We start from the raw sequence: 18,732 nt of genomic DNA on the forward strand, positions 1-18,732 counted from the left end.
AGGGCAAAGAGAGGAAACCAAAATAACCACCCTTTAAGATAAATCAACAGTTTGTCCGGCAGCCAATAAAGTGTAGGCATTAGATTTCATTTGTGTAGGCCAAGCGTTAAGCAACCAGGAAATCATTTAACAGAACGTACATATACATTTAGGATGCATGTCTATTAGAATTATGTCTACACAATATACTACTGATACGTGTAATGCTTATATGGCTAGATGTTGCAAACATACACAAGCTAAGTAGCTGTAAGATGATGTACATTGGGACAAAAACATTCAAGTATACACGAATGAAGTCTGAACTTGCTGAGGCTGAGAGAGAAATAGTGGACAGTTTAATGAAAAGGTCAACCCAGTGTGATACAACAATGAAAAAGGCAAACTGTGTTAGGGATTATTAGGAAACGGGTTGAACATAAATTATCTGATATGATAATACCCCTGTATAGATCTGTGGTGCAGCCTCATCTGAAATACTGCATCTAGTTCTGGTCACTGAATTGCAAAAAAGACATTGCAGAGCTGGAAAAAGTCGAGAGGAGGGTCACCAAAGTGATTAGGGGATTGGAGCACCTTGTCTATGAGGAAGGCTGAAGAATCTGGGATTTTTTAGTTTAGAAAAGAGGCTACCAAGGGAACATGAAAGGGGTTTTGCCTGAGTCGAAGAGAGTAGACAAAGAGGATTTTTTCTCCTTGACTGATGAGAACTTCCACAATCAAAAACAGTCAACTTCTGAATCCCAATACCAGGAAGTGACATGTAACCACTTGTTGGCACTACAGTGGAACTAGTTGGCCACTGTGTGAGAAAGGAAGCTGGACTGGATGGACCACAGGTCTGATCCAGCAAGATTCTTCTGATGTTCTTATGAGGGGAAAGCCTCAGCCTCTCTGCCCTGTTGTTGGCTTTCCAGAGGAACTGGTTGGCCACTGTGTGAGACAGAAGGCTAGACTGGATAGACCACTGGTCTGATCCATCATGGCTCCTTTTATGTTCTTAAGTCTTCATATCAAGCTCTGAGTTAGGCCTTTGATGTTTCACAATAAGATTAAAACAAACGGTGCCTCCCGAATGTATTCCTAAGGCACCAGCTACTGGAAGTGTGCAATCATTAATAAAACGAATAATAACTGGAAGAACTCCTTAGCACGATTACTTGGGTTATACATTGGATAAAGATTGGGTTCTCTTCAGTGCGCGTTCTACCTCCAGACAACCTTGAGCCCAGGGCTATCTGTTCCCCAAGTAAAATCAATCTGCTGACCTTCCTTTCTTTCAGACCACCCTGGCCCATATTATAGCAAAAGGTAGCAAGAAGAAAGGGACCAGGTTTGTGACGTTATCAGCCACAAGTGCCAAAACCAACGAGGTCCGTGAAGTCATCTCCCAAGCCCAGAACGAAAAGAGGCTCTTCAAGAGGAAAACCATCCTTTTCATAGATGAAATACACCGTTTCAATAAGGCTCAGCAGGTATTTGCTCAACTTCTGTAAGATGTGCTTGGAATGCTTCCTTCTGTGTATGTGTTGCTTATTAGGTGTGCTTAGGTGTGCTCTTTGGATTCAGATTTGTCTCCTATCGTGCTGCCCTGGGATAAAGGACAGAATTGTATACATTGGTGATCAGCAGCAGTTCCATTGTATCCCTGTCTTGGGGAAGCAGGTTAAGTTTAGAGAGAGTGGGACCTAATTCTGGGTCCCTCGGATCAAATTCCAATTCTTGGATCTAGAAGACCGCATGGACCTAATGCAAAATATTAAAGCTAGAAACTTTTTTTTTTTGCTCGGTATTGATAATGCATTCCTCTAGTTTGACACCTTATCATTTGGTTTGCAATCCTAACAACATTGTAGTACAAATCACAAGCTTGGAAATCTGGCAAGCACTGCAATCTTTTAACGTGTCCCCCTTCCCCAGTCAACCCAGCAAAAGCTTATTTCCCCATCTTCTGGGGAGAAGCTTTGAGGACATAAAGGAAGCGCTATTTTACATATGTTGCAGTTGGATCCTTAAGAAATTTGGTAACTGCAAGTGAACCTAAAAGCAACGGCCAGGATGGGAAACTATAAAATAGATATGGAATGACAAATTGATCTACAAGATATATTCCAAAGTTTGTGACCATGAATTCTAAAGAAAAACTGTTGTTTCAAACGCAGTATTAGAATTATATAGTACCTAACATAGAGTCATCCTTTTTTTTGGGGGGGGGGGTTGGAGGCAGAAGATGAGCCATCAATGTTCCCTTTCTCTGTTTAACATTTCAGTACAACAAAATCAGAGTCCAGTAGCCCCTTTAAGACCAACAAAGAAAGCTCACGCCTTGAATAAATCTTTGTTGGTCTTAAAGGTGCTACTGGACTCTGGACTTTGTTGTGCTACTTCAGACCCACACAGCTACCCACTTGAATCTAAGATTTCAGTAGTTTTGCATATAGGGCGATTGATTGTGTTCCAAACAAAGAAACAACAAAGGACAGAAATGAATGGTGCCTCCTCAAAATGATTGCTTCATATCAGCACTGTTTTTGGGTACTTGATGGGGATACCCGAGGAGTTTCCTGAAACATACGCTAGTAAAATGGAATGAATGGAGCTCTTACTCGGCTAAGCAGGCTGAATTGTCAAAAGCACATCTGTCAAATTTGTGAGCCAGCAAAAACCAAGAGAAATACAGTTGCCGTTACGAAAGAACACACTTACATTGGATGCCTCATGCTGTCACTGATGGGGACCAATTTCTTCTGCTTCCCTCCCATGGCCAGGACACTTTCCTTCCTCACGTCGAGTGCGGGACGGTGACTTTGATTGGAGCAACCACCGAAAATCCGTCTTTCCAGGTCAATTCTGCCCTTCTGAGCCGTTGCCGCGTTATTGTCCTGCAGAAGCTCTCAGTGGAGGCGATGGAGGCGATTCTGACGAGAGCTCTCAAGTCCTTGGGGATCCGGATTTTAAGCCCAGATGAGCGAGGCGCTGGCTCAGTGAATGGCAGCGACAGCAAGACCTCTGAGTATGTTTCATGCGCGGCACTCTGTTAATACACACCACCCAAAGAATCCTTTGACATCCTGCCAGAGCAGAAGCGAACAAGAGGTTGTAGAGCAGCACTTGAGTCGGAGGGAATTTTTCTTTAAATCTTAGTAAAGAGACCCCTTCTCCCCAAAACGTGTGCGTGTGCTGAATCTAAGTGGTAAAAAAAAATAATGCAAAGGCTGTTTTGCTTTTTAAAATTTCTTGGCTGCCTGGAGGGTAACTTTGGAGCTGCCCGTAGGATCTTTCAATTTGTTCTGCAGTTGAGAATTGTCAGGTTCCTCTCTCTGTATGCTGCAGTCCTCGTTGTGGATGGCAGGCGTCTCATATTACAACAAACCTTTAGCCAGGCCTTCGTTGTGTTAACTTGTCTGGATCCTGTCAGTCAAAACAGGGGCATGTGCTAGGGGCCTTGTGCGACTACGAGCAAAGGAACAATCGTGTCCACATCATAGAGAGGCAGTTGAGAATGGATCGGGGGTCCATTTTTTAAATGTTGACCCAAGCATTTCAGGACAGTAAGAACTAGTATCCCAAAGAGTTTTCAGTTAAGATGCCAGGCTCCCCTGTTCGCTTCCAAACTCACCCAGAAGGTTTGAGAGTTTAAAAATCTGAGGAAAGATCAGTTTAGTTCAGTCTGGAAAGACAGACTTTGGAAAACATGGCCATGTTTCATTAATAAAGTACATTTTTATCTCACTCACTTTTCTTCCCTCTTCCATTTTAGCTGCACAACAATCCTAAAAGAGTAGATAAATATGTATTTTATTTCTATTCCACTCCACCCTGTAAAATTCAATCTTACCATCAAAACCCACCTCCTGGTTTTGAATTTCCCAAATTGTCCCTCAGAGTTTGAAGGGGTCTCCACTGGCAGATGTTTCATGTGGGGAGGCCAATATTTCTTGCCATTGCCTGGCAGAACAGCTTGATTTTGATGGCCCTCTGGAATTGTGTGAGACCCCAAAGGGCCCTGATTTCCTCAGGCAGAGCATTCCATCAGGCCGGGGCCAAGACCTATGGTTGAGGCTGGGACCAGTGGAGGAGATCGGCTGCCCCTAGTTGGGATGGGGGAAGTAGGTTGGGAGATTATCCGTCATATTATGGATTTTTAAATCTTTTAATGGGGGTGTTTTAATGGGGTTTTAAGACTATGTTATCCGCCACGAGCCCATTGGGGAGTGGCGGGATACAAATTGAAGAAATACAAATACATAAACACATAAATACATAGAAAGCCCTGGCCCTGCTTGAAGCCAGTTTATCTCCCTGGGGGCGGGGACCCTGAGCAGAATTCGATTGCCTGAACTTAATACTTGGGGGGGGGGGGGGTTATAAGGCAGATGAGTCAGCCTCAAATACTGAGTGGTTGGTCCAGCATTACCTTTCTGAGGGAGAGTAAGGATTCGAACCTGGTTCCCCAGATCCTAGTCCAGCACTGTAACGATTATGTCTTGCAATCTGCCTCTGTTAGGTTCCTTCATATTTTTCAGACAGAATTCAACATTGTACCATCACTGTATGTAATAAAAGATTTGAGAGAGATTTCCAGATTTAGAAACTGGCCAGACCAGAAAAAGCTGCATTGGATTAATTGGATGCCCATGGATTTCATGGGCCTTTAAAGCATTTTCTTTTTCAGGACTGGAGCTTCTCTTTGATAGTGACAGCCTGATTTTAAAGACCATATGAATTTTGCCATTCAGTGACCAGAAAAGAGTAAAATGCCTGGAAAAGCTGCCTTTAAAACAGATTGAAGGGAGCTCTAAAGTGCAATTAATCATATTTGAAATGGCATAATGTATAGATCAGGCTTTCTCAATAAAGATTTTCTTGATGGCCCTGGAAGGGTTTTCTGAATGCATGAGAGTTAATTAATTTTAATATATATTTTTAATCTGTTAATCGCTCTCCCACTCCCAAAATGGCCAATGATGGGCTTGGAGGGAGGGGGAGGTGCCCTGAGAAGGGTGTTGTTGTTGTTAGGTGCGAAGTCGTGTCCGACCCATCACGACCCCATGGACAATGATCCTCCAGGCCTTCCTGTCCTCTACCATTCCCCAGAGTCCATTTAAATTTGCACCGACTGCATCAGTGGCTCCATCCAGCCACCTCATTCTCTGTCGCCCCCTTCTTCTTTTGCCCTCGATCGCTCCCAGCATTAGGCTCTTCTCCAGGGATAATGTACAGTTTAGAGAAGGGTGTATATACAGCTTATACATACTCTGTACAACCACACCACTTCTGCGGTTTCTTGAAGCCTGAAGAATGTTTCAGGAGTTTCTCAATGGTAAAAAAGTTGAGAAATGCTGGTGTAGATTTTTCCTTGTTATTTTTTAAAGGAAGCATATGGTTTTATTCTTTCAGGTGTAATAAAGTAGAGACATTTCAGTTCCTAACTCAATTGCATGGGTAAATGAACAAAGGAAGGCTATCTTTATTTAGGGACTGTCTTGTCTATCATTGTGTGGCCATTTGTGGTTTTTATTGCCCCAGGATAAAAGCTGTGCGCAGGAGAAGCAGAGCAGAAGGATGCTGCATGTCAGGCTTAGAAGAATGGCGCAGCTGGGGCAGCAGTGACTCCCTGGCTGTGGTTTGGAGGCTCACGTTTCCAGAGAGAATGTAGGCAAAGGGAAATTGCCCTTGCAGCTGCACTTGTGCAGGGTTTTATGTTTCATCATAAGTGCACGCTGGAAATATTATTACCTCGTAAACATCATCAAATGACAGATGCAAGAGATGAGCTCCTTCCTCAAACCCAAGCCTTGTTTGTCTCAGTTTCTGCTTGGAGGTTGGTGGACAAAACAATAACTGATCCAAAGTCATAGAAAAGAGTCCAGGAGCACCTGAAAGACTAGTGAAAATTTGTGGCAGGGCACGGGCTTTCCTAAGTCACTGAAAATTGGTTTGAGCTTCCAAATGGCAAACAAACCGTGGTTTGGAGTTGCTTCTCTGCTTTTGTTTTCTGTCTTCAGGGTTCGGCTTCATAAGCTGATAAAATGGTTCTTGTGCCTGCTGCTCAGCTGAGGAAGTAGAGCAATGAGCCCTAACGCGGTTCAGCTATAACAGCAAACCATATTTATCGCTAACCATGGTTTGGTATGCCTGCCTCAGAACATAGTTTGTGATACTGACTATCACAAACCATTTGGGGGCAGTTCAGACAATACAGGAAACGTCTCTATGCATGACTGTATATAATAACACAAATACAGTTGCTTCTTTGTAAGTACCTATGCCGGTAGCCCATGCCCAGTTGTGCATGCCAAACATGAAACACGACAGATGAGAATTTCTGCAATGGCTTTTCACAAGACGTGAGGCAGCCCTAGTATTTCTTGTGAAGCATGAGTTAAATTGCTAGTTGCGTAATGTCACCTGTCTTGAGGAAATCAACATGCTTTGCTTCCATTTCTATTTTATCCTCTCAGCTCTGTGAGCTGGGTAAACATGTTATAAACAGCAGCACAGAATCCTTAACAGGGATTGCTCAAGGTCACTTACTAAGCAAGGAATGAGTGAGCCACAAAATAACAGGGCTGCTTGCGGGGATCCTTTAGAAAAAAGGATTCACCTTTCTGTAGCTTCTGGCATTTCAAGGGGTGGCACAGCATGTTTGTTTGTATGTTTGCCTATTTTTCGATTTATACGCTGCCCCTCCTGGCAAGCCGGCTCGGGGTGGATTACCACAAAGTAATAGTTACATAAAATCAACACTAAAGGTAAAGGTATCCCCTGTGCAAGCACCGGGTCATGTCTGACCCTTGGGGTGATGCCCTCTAGCGTTTTCATGGCAGACTCAATACGGGGTGGTTTGCCAGTGCCTTCCCCAGTCATCAACACTACTGCCATTAATATTAATTAAAATCAGCTAAAACCAGTTATATATTCCTTAAAATTCCATTGCACAGCAGTATCAAACATTTACCAGTGATTACCTTCATTACCGGGGGGGGGGGGGGGTCCGTCACAGGAGGGGGCCAACTCAAATTGTTATTAATTATTGGTCCCAAACAAATGCCTGGTGGAAGAGCTCCATCTTGCAGGCCGTTTGAAATTGAGTTAATTCTTGAAGGATCCGCAGCTCTTCTGGGAGCTTGTTCCACCAGGTAGGGGCCAGGACTGAAACAGTCCTGGGCCTTGTCAAGGTCAAATGTACACCTTGAGGGTCAGCGATTGCCAGCCTGTTCCTTACCAATCTGAACCCTCCTTACCAATTTGATTGTTCCTGAGCCATGATTGCATGGAAAGGATTGTTAAGACCAGCTGCACATGTTCACACCAGGTCCGTAAATGGTGAAAGAGCGCCACGAATGAAACATTTTCCATGCGGTTGTTTGAATGATTAAAAGAAACTTTAGTTGTATTTCACTACACAGCCAATAAAAACAACAGGCTTCTCCCGGTTCACCTCTAGGCTGTTCCCACCGCTAAACTGAATATGAAGACGCAATGTGGAAAGTAGCGGATGGATTGATAAATAGATGAGAAGCAGGGCATTATGTGGTTTTAATTGTGATTTTTATGGTGCTATGTGTGGAAATACATTGTGAACCGCCCCAAGACTGTATGTGGGGAGGGCGGTGTAGAAGACCAATAATGGCAGTGCAGCTACAAAGGTGTGAGGCTGTTCATGACAGAGGGTGGTCTTATTCTGCACCTTCTTCTTTCTTTTTGCACATGTGACCCACTGACTAATGACGTGATAAGCTGAGAATAAAGCAAACCTCAGGTATAATGCTCCTAGGAGACATAATATGAATCCCATGCGGTAATAAGATTGCTGCAGAGTAAATGAAGGGTGCGATTTTGGGGTGTGGGGGAGGGGAGTTACTTTTCCCCCTGAAGTCGCCACGATTCGAAGCCAGCATGTTCATTGCCTCATAAGGATATCTGGCACATGTTTGAAGATCATCACTTGAACCTCTCAACAGTAGGTCTGTGCCCGAAGACAGGAATAAACAACCATCGATTTCATGGTAGGCTTTTAGTTTGCGTCTGTTCTAGTCACTGAAAGATTCAGCCATTTGGTTAATCCTACTGCTGGCCCCGTGGACCACCATGGGTCATACACGAGCTGTAGTTTTCCTTCACCTTTTGAGATGATACCCAATCTTGAGGTCAGCCAGTGCTGAGTCCTGGGGTGTCCTCCTGGCCTGTTTGTTTATATTTTTGTCTCTTAGTATCACTGGTTACAAAATGCGAACATGAAGGCCCGGTGTCTGATATGTCCTGCGTTTAATTTTGGAGACTGGCAAAAATACTAAATACTGCAAGTGTAAGATGAGAGTATAGATCCCTCCAGAGGTCACAAGGAGGTTGCGTCTTGTCTCATAATTGTTACCTCATGTGGGATAAAGGGCTGCCTGCCTGCATAGATGCGGGGTTGGAAGGGCTGAATTTGAATACAGAGCAGGAGGAAAGGAAGGGGGAACAATGTAATATTCCCCCGTGAATCCACAAGGCTGAAATATGTTTTACTTATTGGGAAATTCCTGTGGAGAACTAGGGAATAAAGGAGAATAGTTGCTTTCTGTCTTTCCTTTTTTAATGGACGCTTCTGAATCACACGCAGTTCAATTTAGTTGATATTCTGCTTCTGTTCTAGGTGTCAGGTGCTCGTGACACTAGGATATGGGCAATTGTAAAAGTATATAAAACCCTGAGGTTTCTTGATTGGCTCTGGAAGGGTTTCCGGAATGGGTGGGAGTTAATTCATTCTTAATACATTTTTTAAATTAGTTAAACATTTAGAATCATAGAATTATAGAGTTGGAAGGGACCTCATGGGTCATCTAGTTCAACCCCCTGCACTGTGCAGGACACTCACATCCCTATCGCTCATCTACTGTAACCTGCCACCCCTTTGCCTTCACAGAATCAGCCTCACCGTCAGATGGCTATCTAGCCTCTGTTTAAAAATTTCCAAAGATGGAGAACTCACCACCTCCCGAGGAAGCCTGTTCCACTGAGAAACCGCTCTAATTGTCAGGAACTTCTTCCGGATGTTTAGATAGAATTTCGTTTAAATTAATTTCATCCCAGTCGTTCTGGTCTGTCCCTCTGGGGCAAGAGAGAGCAATTCTGCTCCATCCTCCATATGGCACCCTTTTAAAAACTTGAAGATGGTTAACAAATCCCCTCTCAGTCGTCTCCTCTACAGGCTAAACAGACCAAGCTCCCCCAACCTTTCTTCATACGTCTTGGTCTCCAAACCCCTCACCATCTTTGTTGCCCTCCTCTGGACACGCTCCAGTTTGTCTACTTCCCTCTTCAACTGGGGTGCCCAAAACTGAATACAGTACTCCAAGTGAGACCGAACCAGAGCAGAGTAAAGTGGTGCCATCTCCTCCTGTGATCTGCACACAATACTCCGTTTGATCCAGCCCAAAATTCCATTTGCCTTTTTAGCCATCAAATCGCACTGCTGACTCAATGTATGGTCTACTAAGACTCCTAGATCCTTTTCGCACATGCTACTGCCAAAACAAGTCTCCCCCATCTTATATTGGTGTATTTGGCTTTTCCTACCTAAATGCAGAACTTTACATTTGTGCTTCATTTTATTGAACTTCATTTTATTCAGTTTAGCCCACTTCTCGAGCCTATTGGGTAATATGACCATGATCATGTTGACCTCCCCCCACTCTCATGGGAATGGGGGGATGGCCGAGGCAGCGTGCCCGGAAGACGGCGGCCGACGAGCCGTGGCCCAGGGGGGCCTCCACCTGCCACAGCCGCCCGGCCACCGCCACCACCGCAGGCCCCACCGCCATCGTCAGCTGGGGCCGGGCGCCACTCACATCGCCGTCGTGCAGCCAGGCAGGCAGGCAGGCAGGCAGGCTGGCCGGGCCCGCAGGTGCCTCCGCCGCCCTCACATGATGGGCCTGGAGGGGGTGGGAAGGGAGCAGCCCCAGGTGGGCATGTACACAGCTCTGCTTCCCAACCATATTCTGCACGATCATGCCCCTTCTGGGGTTTCTCGAAGCCTGAAGAACATTTCAAAGATTTCTCAATGGTAAAGAAGCTGAGAAAGACTGCTGTATACCAGGGGTAGTCAACCTGTGGTCCTCCAGATGTCCATGGACTACAATTCCCATGAGCCCCTGCCAGCTGCCCCAATCCCTATAAATTTGTCCAAATATCTTTGTGAGTCATTTTGTACCGTGCCATCCTGTTGTCCACAAAAGTCCTCTTGAGTAATTCAGTTTTCAGTACCCAGATCTCAAATGCTTTATCATGCAATTAGCATTTACATTTTTTTTCCTGTTCAGCTAAAGAACATTCTCTTTTCTTGTTGTTCTCTAAATTTATGTTTTGCCTTATCTCTGCAGACTGATTGCCTGTTGTTCTGCTGACTTCCATCTGGCCTCCAGCAATTTGCTTAGGAATCATTTTGTCCCCCTATCCTTTGTGTCAAACGGACAGCATGACACTTGGCAAACTCTGCAAAGGATTTTATTAGGCCAGCCTTTCTCAACTGTTTTTTTACCACTGGGAAACCTCCGAAATAGTCTTCAGGCTTGAAGAAGCCCCAGAAGTGGTCTAATTATGCAGAATATGGTTGGGAAGCAGAGCTGTGTACACGCCCACCCGAGGCCCCTCCCCTTCCCACCCCTTCGAGCCATGGCCATGGGGGGGGGGCAGGTCAGCATGGCTATAAATCAGGGGTAGTCAAACTGCAGCCCTCCAGATATCCATAGACTACAATTCCCATGAGCCCCTGCCAGCCAACGCTGGCAGGGGCCCCTGGGAATTGTAGTCCATGGACATCGGGGGGGCTGCAATGTGACTACCCCTGCTATAAATGATTATATCACCTGATAAATGTTCAACACATTTTAAAAATATATAAAGATGAATTAACTCCCACCAATTCAGGGAACGCTTCCAGGGTTGTCAAGAAACTCCGAGGTTTCACAAAACCCTGGTTGAGAAAGCCTATATTAGACTGTTCAGATCAAACCGTTGCCTTAGTCTTGTTCTGTTTTTGTTTGGCATGCAAGTGGTTTTCTGGAAAGCACTTGGAAGCTTCTCAGGGATTCCTTGGTAATGTCAAGTAAGATGAGGGAGGCCTAGCACAGTGCTAGAGTTGACATTTGGCATGAAGAGCATCCCAGGTTTTGAATGCTTGCATCTCTGGTTCAAAGGCTGGCCGACAGCATGGGGCAGGAAGGACCCCTGCTGAGATCTTTGAGAGCTGCTGCAGGTCAGGATAGAGAAGGCTATACTGGCAAAGGGGACTGATGTTTAGCTGGTCCACCACTACTAACCTTTTCCTTCAACGTACAACAGCCCGGAATTCGGGGCATTTGTAGGCAATGGTAAGTGAAAGTTCATCAGTACGAATAGCACTTTGCCAAATAATGGAGAACAGCACTTTTGATTACTGGGAGGGGGTGTTTCACTTGTATTTTTCATTGCCCAGAATAGTTCTAAATTGTATTGCGAATGTGATCATGAAGACTGCTCAAGGTTCAAGACACCGAACATGTCAAGCATTTTTTTCAAAGAATCTTATTTCGTTGTAAGGTAAACTATGCACAAGGTTAGGGTTGAGACCCGGTAGACACTGAGAACCACTGATTGTATGTATGCAGGACACAGGAATTTTGTTAACGTTAACTCAGTGCTGGTAAGACTGTGTAATTTTACTCTGTAACTTGGGGGAAGGGCTGTTGGGATCAGACCTGTCTTTTATCAGAACCATGTAGGACAGGGGTAGTCAACCTGTGGTCCTCCAGATGTCCATGGACTACAATTCCCATGAGCCCCTGCCAGCAAACGCTGGCAGGGGCTCATGGGAATTGTAGTCCATGGACATCTGGAGGACCACAGGTTGACTACCCCTGATGTAGGGAATAGAGATGCTTTCTCCAGCCAGCTGCTGCCCATCTTGTCTTTTCCTAGAAGTAGTTGTAGAAAATGACTCTCCTTAGTTCATTATTTCTGGCTCACTCACGATCACTGTGAAGTGGCTGGATCATGCATAGGACTGGAGGGGTGGAGGGGTGGGAAGAAGAAGGCAAAGAAGGCTCTGACAGTTGAAGCCCATGGTTCTCCCTGGGCATTGTTGTAAATTACAGTTGCCCATGGGGAGAAATCTAATAGTCTCTCACTGCGGCAGGTGTTACACAAAATACTTTTCACTGTACCAACAAGGCATTTGGTTGGGGGCCAATGAATGATCTGCAGTATAACATCTTACTGGCTTCCTCCCATAAAACCCCAGAAGAACTCCTGCTGGAATAAATAAGATCTGAGGGATCTAATATCAGTAGGTATGGTGTCCTGAATTGGAATTCTAGTTGTCTTATGCATGTTGGAATAGACAATGTCTGGTGTACAAAGAGAAGAGAAGAAGACCCTGAAGGGGGCATCAAGAAGACTGTTAGATAGGTCAGAGAGTTCAGGACCTTTCCCTCCTATTAAGTGTGCTTTCTTGTCTGTCCCTAGATTGCTACTCTTAGGGCAATATCCTCCTTCTTCTCAGAAGCTTCTTCGGTCTCTCCCTCCTTAGGTAGCCATGTAGGCAGACGCCTGTCCCTATCTCTCCTCTGCACTATCACAGTAGGTCGCTCCATAAATAAATCCTTTTATCTCCTTTATCCTAAAATACTGTGTGTGCATATCTATGACTTATTTACCCTGCTAACAATACATAGGTTTACATTGTATTGTTTTATTATTTTATGGTGTGTTTTAATATATTATGTTGTGAAGTGCCCTGAGCTGGTATTCCGGGGGCGGGGTGGTGGTGATGGCTATAAATCCATATATGAGAACATTCTTGCCAAACGCTGTGGTCAGGGGGACCTAAGTGGATGAGCTAATGGGGGAATGAAGGAAGGGAATGAGTATGATTAATAGCTAAGGTAGCCTCTTAAAGCCACAGCGTTTTTATGGCATGGCAAGTTTATGGGCATGACAGATTGTTGTCACCCAAAAGGCATTCTCAAGTCACAGTTTAATATCCCTGCTGCTGTTTTTCAAGGGGCTGAGATAAGACAGCAGAGAATAGTCGATTGCCCTTTTATGTAATTTTTACTCGGGAGGGACCTGAGCACAACATTAATGTGCATCACGATATTAAAAGGAAAAAAAATGTGCTCTGTTTTTATATGGCTCATAGCTAAGCTATGCAACTTGCTGCCAGTAGGATAACGGCCAGTGTTGTATAATTAAGAATTAATTGTATAATTTGAATTAAGAAAAAGACTAGGTAGTTTGGGGAGTTAAGATCAACAGGGCAAAGTGCAGCTTAATCTGTTGGAAGTAGCCAGCAGATTGCTCATTTATCTAGTTGAGAGTCCACCGGTTCTCCAGCAAGCTCATGCCATCATACTTTATTTTTGAAGTTCGTCTTCATTTCATGCAAATATTTGGGGCCTGGTGGTACCTTTGCAGCCCTCTTCGGTATTGAAAACAACCCTTTGGTCAGCCTCGTCTAACCAATCTCTGCAGCATCTTTGAGAATCAGCCAAGGTATTACATCCTGGCCTTCCACAAAACCACAAATGTAAATATCCACTCTCGGGAAGTGTGACTGAAGTTAGCAATATGGGATTTGCTATACTTCCTCCCAAATTTGGGGGAAGGTAACTGGAAATAGTCCAGCTGCTTCAGTAAGCTTAGGAGATAATTGTAAGTGATTACGATGTAATAGTCTCTTGGTTTGGGTGAATGCTGGGCTGATAGACAGAGAAGAGTTGTTGCCAAATGTTAACTGTTGCAGGGGGAATGCTTAGAATCCATAGTTTGTATGGGTGACTTAAAACTTACCTGGTTTCTCAAGTCACCTGAAGGTCACACCCTTCCCTGATCTATGGGCTTGTACAACATGGCAGGCAGAGAACGCCTTCAGGGTCACGGAAGAGTGTGACTAGCCCAATATTTCGTTATATGTACCTCTCTATTTTCCTCTGATAGTCACTGAAGGGGATTTCCAATGGTGATGTAAACATGTTAGCCTCTGTCAACTGGTCATCATTGTTACTGTCATGCAAGAGTGTGAAATGCCATCAAGTTGCCGCCAACTTATGGCAACCATCTGCAAAGGGTGGTATAAAAAGCTAAGAAAATTAATAAATAAATAAACAAACATCAGAAAGGGGCTTTCAGGGCAAGTGAGAAGCAGAGGTAGTTGGCCATTGCCCTCCTCTGCAGAGTATCCCTTGAAGGTTTCCCTTCCAAGTACCAACCATGCTTAGCATCCGAGATCACACTATACTGTGCTGCCTTCTTTCCTTGTTATTGTTACCTTATGGCAGCCTTCTTCAACCTTTTGGCCATAGAGGACCCCCTGCAATAAATTTTGAGGCTTCGAGGACTCCTGGAAGTGATGTCACCTAGTCCCACCTCCCTGCCACACCCCCAGAAGTTACATAATCACCCGTAGTCTTCGTCCTCTTTTCATTCCCTCCCCTTTACTACTACTACGGTGGTTCTGTAGTAGGAGCTAAGAAGACAGCCCAGACCCCCCCCCCAAATCAATTAAGGCAAAAGGGGAAAGACCACCGACCCCCTCTGCAGCTCCTGCAGACCCCAGGGGTTCATGCACTCCTGATCGGGAATCCTTGCCTAATGTCAACACTTTAAAAAAAAAAGTTAATATCCAGTCATAGGTGATGGCTCATATTTAATCAAGAAGCTTGGAGGGAAATGAACTGTAGTGGTTAGGGTACTGGACTAGATATGGAAGACCCCAGTTCAAATCCCCAGTTTGCCACGAAGCTCACTGGATGATCGTGAGCCTCGTTATCATCCTAACATAAGTTGTGTCATTGTTGAGATGTTAAAATGGGAAGGGAAAGTTAATGGATTTTGCCCTGAATTCCTTGGAGAAAGAGCGGGATAGAAACATGGCAGTCTTGCGAGGAAGCAAAGGACCTCTGGATAGATAGAAAGGCTGCTTGAATGCTTTTCCTTATGCCTTAAGTCACACTTTCTTCATTATGTTACAAAGCACATTTCTTCAGGCTTGGGCCATATGCACTCTTGTTGAAACTTGATCAGTCAAAGTTTAGATGGCATCAACTTAGGCTCCCCCCACCCCTTCGTTGTTTCTAGACAATTTCATACATCTTCCATTGAACAGAGTTCAAGAGCTTCTGGCCACCAGGGGTTTATTGCAGTGCCAATGTACTTGGTAAGGAATGGCTACTTATCCCAGGCTCCTTGGCCTAATCCCTGTTAGAGGAACGCCGTGAGTCAAGAGCTCCTGTTGGGGAACTTGGTGTTCCAAAGCATGGTTGCTTCTTCCCGTAAAAATAATTTGAGGGGATTTGTCTGACGAGCTTCCTTAACGTCTTCACAGTCAGTGCATCATAACTAAAAATGGAAAGACAGATGCCCCGGCATATGCTTTCCAGTGTATTTGCAAAGTGGAAGCAAATTTCAAAAGCAAAAAGCAGCATTTCCTAATAGACTACATTAAATCTCAGGGCCATCACAGTCTTGTGGATTTGGAAACCCACCTCATTATTAGTTTTCTCTTTTATTCTGTCTTGTATTCCTTTTTAATGGGTCTTTTGCAGAGAATTTGTCAAACACAGCTTCGATCTGAGGGACTGTCTACCTCCTTATGCCCCTTCACAGAGCTCTTCGCTTTGCGAATCTGAATAGGTTGGTGATCCCTGGCCTAGGGGAAGTGCGCCTGGCCTTGACCGGGACTAGGGCCTTTTTTGGCCCTGGCCCCTACCTGGTGGGATGAGGTCCCAGAAGAGCTTAGGGCCCTGTCAGAGCAATCACAGTCCTGTAGGACCTGCAAGACGGAGCTCTTCCACCAGGCGTTTGGTTGAGACCAGAGCGAGGAAGATCTGCTGGGTCCCTCCTCCGAATACCCTCCCTAAGGCACTGGGTTGAAGGCACCATTGAGTCTGTTGGGGGAGGGTAGGACTATTTGTCTGTGGGAGTTATGAATACTGGTGGGGATTTTATTGTATTTTATGCCTATTAAACAAACAAAATACTATGTCGATATTTAATATGTGACCTACAGGTATCTTCAAACACACCTTTATGCCTCCCCTTTTCTTACACAGGTGTCTGGCTTGTGGCTTCTCCTTTCTTGCTAATAAAACAAAATATATGATGGAATATCATCCCATGAGATTCTCCACAATGCTGTACCGTTTAATTGTAGTAGGTTATGGCTTTCCTTTAATTGGAGTAGGTTATGGAGTAGGTTAGGGCCATCATGAGCAGAGGGGTATTTTGAAGACCTTTGAAGTGAAAAGGCTTAGAAGGGTGTGACTTTGCTTAGGAGGGTGCTGCAAATAGCAGGCCTTTATCCTGACAGCTGAGCTGCAGTTATCAAAGAGGACAGAAGCCCAAAGAAATATAGAACGTGTAGAGCCATTTCCCAGATGTTAGCTTCTGCGCATATTATTATTATTTACTTATTATTATCATTATTATTATTTACATTTCTAAACCGCCCTTCTAAGGCTGGCTCGGTGCAACGTACATGCATTATTATAAATCCAGTTAAAGCAATAGAACATTAAACATTTATAGTACATTAACAATTAAAACCGATTAATAATTAAAATAGCAATAAAACAACTATATCATTACCAGCCGAAAAATTTATCATTGCCATTAGGTTTATCCCAAGCCTGATATTATTAAAGGGGTGTTTGTTTTTGTCAGGGAGGGCCATGGATTTTGCCAGATCATTGGTCCCAACCAAAAGCTTGGTGGAAGAGCTCCATCTTACAGGAACTGTGGAACTGTGCCAGCTCCAACAGGGACCTAATTTCCTCTGGGAACTTTCTCTCTAAACCTTTCTCTCTAAAGTACATTACTTTCACAAAGGGGGAAAGTAATGTACATTTCTTACTGGTACCATCTTAGGGTTGGGCGTAGGGTTTGAAGCAGAAGAGGAGAAGGTACCGTATTTTTTGAAGTCTGACAAGATGCAATGGAAGCTTTCAGATAATAGTTCAAGTATGCTTCAGGTCCCCCCAAAATCACATTTTGCTTTGGCTGGCCCAGGTTCTTATTTCTCTCTCCATTCTGACTGTATTTTTTTATCATGTCTATAAACGACTGTTCACTTTGGTCTCTTTGTTCATTGTGCAGCCGCAAGTATGCCCAGGTTTGGGATGATAAAATGGGCCCGGCTATTTTAACAGTGCTTAGGGCATGGTGCATAGATTACATGCCAGCTGCAGAATCCTTGTAACATTTGACCACTATAGCGTTTCATAAGGATGAAGCTGAGATCTAGTTGGCTCCGTGTAGTCAGTGCAAAAGCAATGTAGCCTTGTGAACAATGCGTAAAGTACTTGGAGCTCATGTACCAATGAATAGCAGTTTGGCATAATTTTCATTCCAGATCGGGCATGTGTATTGAGAAGACAGCTGTAAGCACGCTTGCCTACCTCTGCGATGGTGATGCAAGAACTGGACTGAATGGGCTCCAGATGGCTGTCCAGGCCCAGCTAACTCAACCGCCCCATCAGAGTAACGCGCTCAGTTCTTCTGCTAATAGAATTGTCATAACAGAAGATCATGTCAAGGAAGGACTCCAGCGGTCTCACATTCTGTATGACCGAGCAGGTGAGTAACAGAAATAGCAGCCCATTAAAGGCAATTCTTTGAATAAACCTAGACTTTTGGCCAAGTATAAATATTATATCAGGAGGCCCCTAATGTGGTCTCCATGGGCACCATGTTACCTGGTGACATCTTTTCTGGTGTTCACCAAATGTGTCAGAGAGGTGGGTGAGGCCAAGAAGGGCTTTTGCTCAGCAAGATTTCTGGTTGGCTACTGGAGATTTGATCGGCATTGCTTCTGACGACCTCCCAGATTATTGCTTTCCAATAATGGTTCAGATAGATAGGCTTTCTCAACCAGGGCCTCATAAAACACTGGGGTTTCTTGACAACCCTGATAAGGTTTCCCAAATGGATGGGAGTTAATTCATTCTCTCTCTATATATATATACTAGAATTAAAGCCTGTTGTAGCAGACACAATGGGTGCTAGCAAGGGGAGAGGGGGGAAATAGCAAAGAGAGAGGGAGGTAAAAAGGAAGAGAGTGATTACGATAGAGAGAGCTTGCCATCGGGAAGAGTAAGGGGAGGGGTTGTCTAGTCTGTAAGGGAATGAGGTTGAATATGTGTGTTGGGGGGGGGGTTGTGGTGGCATAGTGACAAATGTGGGTGTGGGTGTGGAGAGATGGGTGTGAAGAATCTTCCCTTTCTCTCCCCATAACAGTCACCCTGTCAGGGAAGTGGAGCTGAGAGCTTTGTTAGACCTGGGAATGGCCCATAGGCACCCAGCAGGCCTCAGGTGTCTCTCAGCAGTTTACAATTGCTTTCCCTTCCTCTCCCCATAATAGGCACACTGTGAAGGAGGTGGGCCCAATCAGGGTGTGGCCAGCTGTGGCCCGTATTCCCTCGCAGACACACGGGACACACTCCTCCCACAAGGCTGTTTCACAAATATATAGAGGAAATATTGGCGATATGGCCATATATGGTTACATTGACCTGCCCCCCTAATAGCCAATGATGGGTCTGGAGGAGGTGGGAAAGGGAGGGGCCTTGGGTGGGCATGTACACAGCTATGCTTCCCAATCATTTTCTGCACAATCGTACCACTTCCGGGATTTCTCAAAGCCTGGACACTGTTTCAGGGGTTTCTCAACGGTAAGAAAGTTAAGAAAGACTGCATTAGACAGACAGGTGC

At 44.7% G+C, this 18,732-nt stretch overlaps 2 protein-coding genes across 4 annotated transcripts in view; one reads left to right on the forward strand and one right to left on the reverse strand.

The window, feature by feature from the left end:
* MYLK4 (myosin light chain kinase family member 4) overlaps nucleotides 1–2,840 on the reverse strand; it is a 105,857-nt gene extending 103,017 nt beyond the window's left edge. For all 3 annotated transcript variants that reach the window (XM_077353308.1, XM_077353305.1, XM_077353307.1), the window contains exon 1: nucleotides 2,707–2,840. In XM_077353308.1, coding sequence (XP_077209423.1) covers nucleotides 2,707–2,762 — 56 coding nt within the window. In that variant the 5' untranslated portion in view covers nucleotides 2,763–2,840. The remainder of the gene's footprint in view (nucleotides 1–2,706) is intronic.
* The window catches only part of WRNIP1 (WRN helicase interacting protein 1), a 51,936-nt gene that overhangs the window by 20,952 nt on the left and 12,252 nt on the right, over nucleotides 1–18,732 (forward strand). Inside the window, exons 2-4 of the mRNA XM_077353310.1 lie at nucleotides 1,284–1,475; nucleotides 2,769–3,013; nucleotides 17,375–17,598. Coding sequence (XP_077209425.1) covers nucleotides 1,284–1,475; nucleotides 2,769–3,013; nucleotides 17,375–17,598 — 661 coding nt within the window. The remainder of the gene's footprint in view (nucleotides 1–1,283; nucleotides 1,476–2,768; nucleotides 3,014–17,374; nucleotides 17,599–18,732) is intronic.

The sequence above is a fragment of the Paroedura picta genome, chromosome 9 (genome assembly GCF_049243985.1).
Source record: "Paroedura picta isolate Pp20150507F chromosome 9, Ppicta_v3.0, whole genome shotgun sequence".
Classification (NCBI taxonomy): domain Eukaryota; kingdom Metazoa; phylum Chordata; class Lepidosauria; order Squamata; family Gekkonidae; genus Paroedura; species Paroedura picta.